Source organism: Lathyrus oleraceus, chromosome 1 (genome assembly GCF_024323335.1).
Source record: "Lathyrus oleraceus cultivar Zhongwan6 chromosome 1, CAAS_Psat_ZW6_1.0, whole genome shotgun sequence".
In the NCBI taxonomy this organism is placed as follows: Eukaryota; Viridiplantae; Streptophyta; class Magnoliopsida; order Fabales; family Fabaceae; genus Lathyrus; species Lathyrus oleraceus.
Window position 1 is genome coordinate 145077845 of NC_066579.1, and position 9318 is coordinate 145087162.

The window sequence follows — 9318 nt, forward strand, 5'->3', positions numbered from 1 at the left end:
CCCTAAAAGAACTTGATTATCTTGATTCACGGACTTGTGGTTACTATCCTTAGCATTGTTGTAGAGTTATGGACTTGGAACTAGGATCTCGACCTTTGCTTTGGGAACTTATGATCTGAGACCTTGGGATTCATCTGATACATTTGAATTTTGGCTTCTCTAAAAGACTTAATTTGGTTACTTTGGTTTCATCTGATACATGGATTATTCTTGACTTATTTGGCTTGATTGAGGCTTAATCCAAAGGAAGGAATTCTTGCTTGACTTATGTCATAAAACTTTCTATCTCTTGACTAGATCTTTTCTCCCTAGCTTTTACTTTATAATCTAGGATAGTCTCTTCTTCTCCTCCCCTTCTTTAATTTTCAAAATCTTCTCTCTCTTTCAAAACTTCTTATTTTCAAACTTGAACCACTTTCTTAATAAACCTTGACTTTTGACTTTTGTCAAGTGATTTTCAAAATCTTTTTCTTAATAAATGCTATTACATCTTTAACACATTCAAAACCAATTTCAAAATACTAAAAAATGATAAGTCATTCAAACCATTTTGTGCCCTTTGTGCGCTGTTTCCTTTTTAAACTTTTCCTCAAGGTTTAGACATGAGTCATTTCCATAATTGAGATATAATTCTCCTATGCCTATAGTATTGATGATAATTATTTTCCACCTAAGAGAGCTAGTGGCATACTTGTTGATTTTATCCAAGTTGGTGCCATTCTCATTAGTGGTGCAAAGTTCTCATACTTGTGGGTGATTAGTTGAGTGTTCTCCTTAAAATGACAAAATGCCTTTTCATTAAAAATAATCAAAACAAACATATTTGTTAATTTTACCATGAAAACCGAGGTTTTGATCCTCCATTGCACGTTGTTGGTACCTAGGCATGAGACTCAGAAAGTCTTGGCAAACACAAAATTATAAAAACATTTCTCTCCTCATCTCCCCAAACATTTGCAAACAACACCATTTTAAAACTAAAATATACATATTTTTAAAGAGGTTCCTATAGAGTACAATAAATGTTTAGGGTGCTAATACCTTCCATTTGCATAACCAACCTTTGGACCCAGATCTCTTTTTATAAGTTTTGTTTTAAAACTTATTTGGGTTTTGTTCGTTCTTTTCCCCTTTCCTTTAGAAATAATAAAAGCGTGATGGCGACTCTTGCTTTGTGATTTAAGTTAATCAATAGCTTAATCTCAATTTCTTTACTGCTAAACCTTTCTTTAACGGAAACCTTTCACCACTAATTTGGCTTTATATCTTAGAGACTTAGATTTGCTCTCATGTTTAACTCCATAAATCCATATGTTTTCCAAACCCCTTTTTCCTAGGCATCTTCACTAAATCATACGTGTGATTATCATGCAATGATTTAATCTCATCATGCATTGCATCCATCCATCTTTTATCATCACCACCAATAGCATCCAGATTATGACTAGGTAACCAAACTGGATCAACATTAGACAAACTGATATCTTTCTTGGGTGTAGCCTTCTCTACCTTATCAATGTCTTCAATAGTTTGGCCTTATATAAACACCACATCATGATTTCGAAAAGCTTCTTCCTTACAGGATCATACAACCTGTAACCAAACTCATCTTGCCCATAGCCGATGAAGATACATTGTTTTGACTTTGCATCCAACTTGGATCTTTTATCCTTTGGAATATGCACAAAAGCCTTACAACCAACTAATATTAAATGATCATACTTGACATTCTTTCTAAACCAAAATGTTGTCTAGAACTTCTCTTTTCAAAGCAACAATAGGAGTGAGATTAAGAACATGCACTGCCATGTAAAGTGCCCCGCCCCAATAATGATTAGGCAACTTAGTTGCATATAGCATACACCTTACTCTCTTAATTAATGTTCGATTCATCGTCTCTGCTAAACCATTCAATTGAGGAGTTTTAGGATGAGCCTTTTCATGTTCAATACCATGCTGCTTGCAATAGGAATCAAATGGTCCACAACAATCTCCACTATTGTTAGAACAAATACATTTTAGGTTCTCGCATGTCTAACTCTCAACCAAAGCATGGAATTCTTTGGACTTTCCCAACACTTGGTCTTTTTTCTTCAAGGCATAAACCCATAGTTTTTTGGAGCAATCATCAATGAAGGTAACAAAATAAAGTGCACCACTAAAGAATTTTACCTTTAATAGACCACAAACATCAGAATGTACCAATTGAAGCAACTTTCATTTCCTTAAGGGATGATGTCTCTTGAAAGATACTCTAGTCTTTTACCAGCCATGCAATGAGAACACTTCTCCAAATCTACATTCTTTAATCCAGGAAGAACATCTTTTCTGCCAAAATAATAAACCCCTTTTCACTAATATGACTAAGTCTTCGATGCCACAAAAGATGCTTCCTTGTCGATAGCATTCACACTGTCCCTAGCAAATAAAGCTTTTATTAAATATAGTTTAGAAAACTTTTCCCCTCTATCCACAAACAAGTTACCGTTGTTGATTTTCCACTTTCCATAACCAAAGTGATTATCATAACCAAAATCATCTAGCATATGCACAAAGATAAAATTAAAGCGGACATTTGGAGCATGTTTGACACCTCTAAGCAACAATTGCATTCCCATGTTGGTTTGCAAGAAAACATCACCAACACCAATTACCTTAGATACAATATCATTACCCATGTTTAACAATCCAAAATCACCAAAATTATAAGATGTGAAGAAATCCTTCCTTGGTGTAACATGCAATGTAGCACCACTGTCAACTATCCACGTGTGCTCATATGATACAAGATTAACAAACTCATGATCACGGAGAATAACAAGATCATCACTAGTAGCAGTCGTAACATGATAATCATCATGTTCTTCATGGTCTCTTTTCTTAGACTTACTCTTATTGCCTTTGTTATCTCTTTTCCACTGATAGTAATAGTTGCGTATGTGTCCTATTTTGTGACAATAATAACACTTCAGATTCTTGTATCGCGGCTTGGACTTTCTTATGCTATTCTTTCTATCATCCTTCGATTCCTTTTTATGACTTCTTCCCCTATTTTCAATGATAATTACCTCGGGTTGAGATGAATAACCTTGTGCCTTCCTTCTTTTCTTCTATTTAAGAATACCACCCTTAGCTGTTTCTAAAGAAACAAGACCTCTAGGAGCAGAACTTGTGATAGAAACACGAAACGTCTCCCAAGACTCTGGTAAAGATATCAATAGAAATAGTCCCAAAAGTTCATCATCAAATTTGATACTCAATCTTGACATCTGATCAAGGAGACCTTGAAATTCACTCAAGTGATATGAAATAGAATTCCCCTCCTTATACTTCAAACTTATGAAGCTATTCAACAAGAACAATTTATTATTCGTTAATTTAGAGTCATACAACGACTTTATCTTCTCCCATAAAGTTTTTACATGTGTCTCATTACCAATATGATTATAAACATTATCTTCTACTTATTGTCGAATACAACCACATACCTATTGATGTTCAAACTCCCATTCTTCATCAGACACATAATCCAACTTTGCGGAACTAAAAATCGGTAAATGCAATTTCTTCACAAATATTAAGTCTTTCATCTTGCCCTTCCATAAATGGTACTCCCTTCGTTCCTTTTTAAGTGTCACTTTCATGAAAAAAATTGTTCATTTTTAATTGTCACTTATAAAGTTCAAGGTAATATTAAATGCACTTTAGTCAAAATTACCCCTAAGTAACTATTACAGAGAGAGAAAAAGTAAAATGAATATAATAAATGATTAAGGGTATTATAGGTAAAATAAAAATTATTGTTTGAAAAGTAACAATAATGATTAGTTTTCTTGGAATGTGTAAAAATTCTAAAAATGACACTTAAAAAGGAACAGAGGGAGTAATTATAGCCATACAACAATATCATCTCCATCTTTGTATTTGACTCCATCATTCAAATAAGTAAAATAGCCCTTAACCAAGAGCTCTGATGCCACTATGATGGGAAATCAAGACACAATAACAAACTAATACATAACAGATATAAAATTCCCTAGACTTGTAGGAACCTTGAGAATCAGCAACAAATATAAGACGAAAAATTAAACAAATAAAGGCACAAAAGAACACTGATTTTTTAACGCGGAAAACCCCTCATATGAGAGTAAAAACCACGAGTCATCTAGACCAAAGAAATAACTCCACTATAATCAATTAAGGATATAAGAAAAGAAATAACACCACTATAATTAATTAAGGGTACAAGAGAGTCTTAAAGTGATTCACAAACTAGTGCTAACAACAACAAACCACAAAGTACATTAGCTTACAAATAAGAATAAAAAAGATGAAAAATTTCCCAAATTTGCAGCTTCAGTGCAAAGAAGATAAGTCTCAACTCAGAATTTGTTTTGAAATTCTGAATGGTCAAAAGTTTGATACATGTATTATGAACATGCCCTCCAAATTTTAAATCGATTGACGGTTAATGAACCGAGGATTGTCGATTTGGTGAGACTGGTTGCAGAAAAATGGGAATGAGTTTCTCTCTTTTGAATCCTTAATTTCTCTTTGTCTCTCTCAATCCTAAATTAATCCTCTCCACTTAAATAAGTGAGACAAATGGGTTAATCATATTTGGGAATTTCTTCACATATGAGGGAAGCCCAAATCCAACAAATACCTACACAATAAAAAACTTATGCTGTTACTATAGATTTGGGGTTAGTTTCACCAAAGTTATCATGTAAGGATTCTTCTATAATCATTCTCCTTGTGTTATAAATACGAAAAGTTTTACTAAAAATGGAATAAGCAATAAATAAACCATCATAGAAATACTAACACTAATATAGAAATAATCATAAGGTAACAAACCAAGCATATTTGAAATAGTTTGTTTCATTGAATCTTTAGCAACAGTAAAGTCACTTTTAGAGATGATAAAATTATTGTCGGATGTTTGATACAGTGAAACACGTTAGTGATCACCATAAACCCTCTATAAAAACTTGAATTACAAGTTGAAACAAAATTGTCTCTATCAATGTGGAAGGATAAAATAAAACATTGACATTGACAACATCAACGAAAGGAAATGAGAGATAGAAGAAATGGCCGTTGTTTGGGTTTATGGATAAAATGACGTGTTCAGTGATGCATTATAGGATTAATGGTTGAGATGAAATTATTATTTCCATGTCAAAATATATGATGACGATAATGGAAGAAGGAAGAATAAAAACTAAGTAAGACATAATTTGTTTCGTTAAAAAAAACCCTTAAACCTTAGCCTTTACATTAGCTTGCAGTTTTTTTGTATATGTTTGGGTATGTTGTGTATACAGTAACGTCTCAACTCCACCTCACTAGTTCAACCAAGTTTTAGCACAATGTAAATTTATTTATTAGTCATTTTATATAATTTTAAATAAATTTTTGATATGTATCCTTTGTGCGCAACTGATGACAGTCCATCATTGCATATATTTAGTCGAAGAATTGTAGTAAAACAAGTGAAATTTGAGCAAATATGAAGAAGAATTACCAAATAATGAGGAAATAATAGCTAAGTGTGCAAACTATGGACTTAGTGAAATTTGAGTAAAAAAGGAGCAAAAGTGTGCATCCACTAGAATAATCATGCGCACCATCGCGCACGTGATAACGCATTTAAAGCTGCATCGTATGCGATGCAAGGTATCACGTGTGTGATGGTCACTTTTCTGGGCTTTTTCTGACGCGTTCTAGTCCATTTTGACGTCTTTAAAAGAGGATTTTTTTCACTTTCACAAGGGTTACAAATTTTGGAGATTGAAGCATGATTTTGAGAGCACAAATCGAGATTTTTAGAGCATTTGAAAAGCCATTGGAGGCCATCACTTCAAGGGACTTCTCATGTTATTTTTATCTATCAATTATGGTATTGTTAATTGCACTATGAGTAACTAAGCTCCTCTAGGTTAGGTTGTGTTATGATGAACCTATTTCTATAATATTGGATCTTATGTTGATTTGACCATTGTATGAACCTATTGATCTATAATCTTATTTAATTACTTCTTGTTCCTAATGCGTTTTATGCGAGATACTCTTTTAATCTGATTTTGGGCACTTAGAGAATACTGAGCATTAGCCTATGTGTTGAATCTAGGGAAAATATTGTACTTATGTTGGTTGAATAAGGATACGAGACCCCGAGCAGTGGCATAGAGAATTAACAGTCTATACATCGCCTAACACTGCTTACGCTGGTGGACTAGGGATAAAAAGATCTGAGTAGTGGTTAGTGAGTTATATCGCGAGGGGTCGACTATAACGGTTTTTGTTAACTCATCGTGGGGTTATAATGATTATATCATTCATACAGGGCATCAAACATCAACAATAGAGGAAAAATGGATTCTAGAACATAACTTGACCACTTTCGTGACATTATTTACTTGTTTATTTACTTTTTGCACTGAAACTCAACCTCCATTTTTTTACTAGTTTTTATAAACTGCACACATTTTGTCTCGCTTTGAGGAAGTCGTTGTGGATTCTGTATTTTTTATTACTTCGATATTATCAGTATACTTGCCGAGAAGCCATCAAGTTTTTGGCGCCATTGCCGAGGACTGTTATTTTTTCAACAAGGCGATGTTTGTGAAATTTCTTATTTTTATTTAGTCTTTTTAATTTTTGTTTTATTTTCTCATTTATCATAATTCTACTATGGTATTTTTATTGTCGGTAAAGTGCAGGGCCAATTTGTTGAAAAGTTATTATGGAAAAGTCAATAGCCCAAACAATGGGGGACTACTGCAGTCCTACTGACACATAACGAGTTTCTTGGGGATTTCTTCTCATTGATCCTGAAATTTCAACATCAAATACACTGTGCTTTTAGATTTAAGGGATAAACCTTTTGACGGGAACGTAAATAGTGAGCCATGAGAACATATGGCTAGGTTTCATGAGACAACATCAATGTGCCAACCAGAGGATATCTTAGAAGACCAGGTAAAACTCAAATTGTTCAAATTCTCGTTAGTCGATAGAGCAAAAGATTGGCTATTATGTTTGTCAAATTAGGTAATAAAAACTTGGAAAGAATTGGAAGACAAATTTCTGGAAAGCTTTTTCACTACAACACAGCTCACAGAAAGAAAAGATGAAATCATGCAATTTGAGAAACAAGAGACACAATCTCTTTATGTTGCTTGAGATAGGTTTAAGTTATTGATACACCAATTCCCTAATCATGATATGAGAACATGGAGCAAATGCAGAATTTTGTAAAGGGCCTCCAAGCAAAAGTTTGAATGTTTTTAGATGCATTAGTGGGTGGGACAATAAGAACAATAACTGAACCGTAGGTAAAAGAGCTGATAGAGAAGATAAGTTTAAATGAGTACAACTTTGCAAATACCAGAGGGTTGAACATGCTAGAAACCAAGAATAAATCTCACAGTGAATTGACTTTAGGAGGACACGAGGAAATTCTCACCAAGCTGGAAGTATTAAATAAAAAATTGGATACAACATGCCTCATGCAGGAATCTTCAAATAATGTAGTATTTTTACTATGTACTAACTATGGGCAAGAGCATTTTGCAGGTGATTGTATTGAAGAATCACTTAGAGGAGAAGTACAAGCCGTAACTATGAGTTCAAATATAAGAGAAACACAAACAAAGACAAAATTCAAAATATCATCGTTGGAAGAGACCTTAAATCAATTTATATTGACAACACAAAACAAATTCTTGGATATGAAAATGTTGCAGAATTCATTGAAACAAAATCATGAGGAACCGCATCATTCCCCCGCTCCCAGCAAACAGAAACCCATAGTTGAACAAAGCAAAAATCATGTTGAGGAACCAAAATCCACACCTATAGAAGATGAGGTTTCTGATGAGACTCTTAAGAAGTGGGAAACACTTGATAAATTAATTGATAAAGATTCACCTTTTCAGAGAACAAAAAATCAAATCATCAATGAACCAAATCCTCCTTTACCGGATTACATTAAACCACCATATCCATCAAATAAGAAGAAGCCAAAGAGAGAAATAGAGGTAGGGCAGTTTAAGAAATTCATGGAGATGCTCACAACTTTACAAGTCAATATTCCATTTTGTGATGCTTTGGAGAAAATGTCGGTGTATGCTAAATTCGTGAAAGGACTCTTGGATGGTAAACACAAATGGAAAGATGATGAAAAGGTAGTGTTAGCAAAAGAATGTAGTGCTATCATTCAGTGCAAGCTCCCACCTAAATTAACGAACCCAGGTAGTTTTATGATCCATTTCTCTATAGGTTCATTAAAAATTGGCCAGACACTTTGTGATTTAGGAGCTAGCATAAATTTGATGTCGTTATTTATGATGAGAAAGTTGAATTATGGGGAGCCGAAACCTACGAAAATGACTTTGACTTTAGCCGACCGGTCTATCACTTATCCTTATGGAGTCTTGGAAGACGTGTTGGTAAAGGTTGATGATTTAATTTTCCCACAGATTTTGTCATTTTGGATATGCTGGAAGATTTCGAAACACCATTATTATTGGGGAGACCGTTCATCGCTAGGGCATAACGTTGATTGATGTGGAAAGAGGAGAAATGGTTCTCAGGTTTAATAAAGAACATGTAATATTTAATGTGTTTGAAGCCATGAAATATTCTCATTAAGAGTTATAGTGTTACCAAATTTATTTAATTGATGAATTGATAGAAAATGTTTAGAAGGAAAAGAATATTTCATCACCAATGGAGAAAGGTTTGGTTTAATCTATTGAGGAAACATGGAAATATGATGATGATATTGAGGTAAATGAGTTGGTTCTACAATTTCAAGCAACATGTAAGACCCTAATTTTGACCCTAAGATCCCTCATGCAATTTCATCATAAGCATTAGCATATGGATCATACCTTGGAATCCTCCTTACCCCTCCTTCATTGGGTTTTTTTTTGGGAGAGATCACCAAGCACCGTATATTATCATTTTACTAACCAAAATACAAAAATATGTCTTTGCATTTGCCTAAATCTTTTGTAGGTAGGGCATGATCTCCATTGATCTATCAAGTTCATATCTAGGGTTTAAGACCCTCATGACAAAGAGCACAACCATGAATTGATCCAAGAGTGGTTATGAGCATCATATATGAGTTCCATTGATTCTTACATGTTATATTGATCAAGTTTTCTTCAAGAGTTTGAGGGTGATTTGCCTTGGAAACCCTAGTTTGACTGGGTATCTTGAGTAACTTCTCTAACAATCTATCTCACCAATTGATCAAATTTCTCAAGGGAAACTTCAAAATTCATCATATTATGCATATAT

The 9318-nt window shown here is 33.8% G+C and overlaps 1 protein-coding gene across 1 annotated transcript; it reads left to right on the top strand.

Annotated features, from left to right (window-relative positions):
- The first annotated feature begins 7631 nt into the window (after positions 1–7631).
- Positions 7632–8576, top strand: LOC127096274 (uncharacterized). Its single transcript, XM_051034868.1, has one exon. The coding sequence runs from the start codon at positions 7632–7634 to the stop codon at positions 8574–8576; it is 945 nt and encodes a 314-aa protein (XP_050890825.1).
- The last annotated feature ends 742 nt before the right edge of the window (positions 8577–9318 follow it).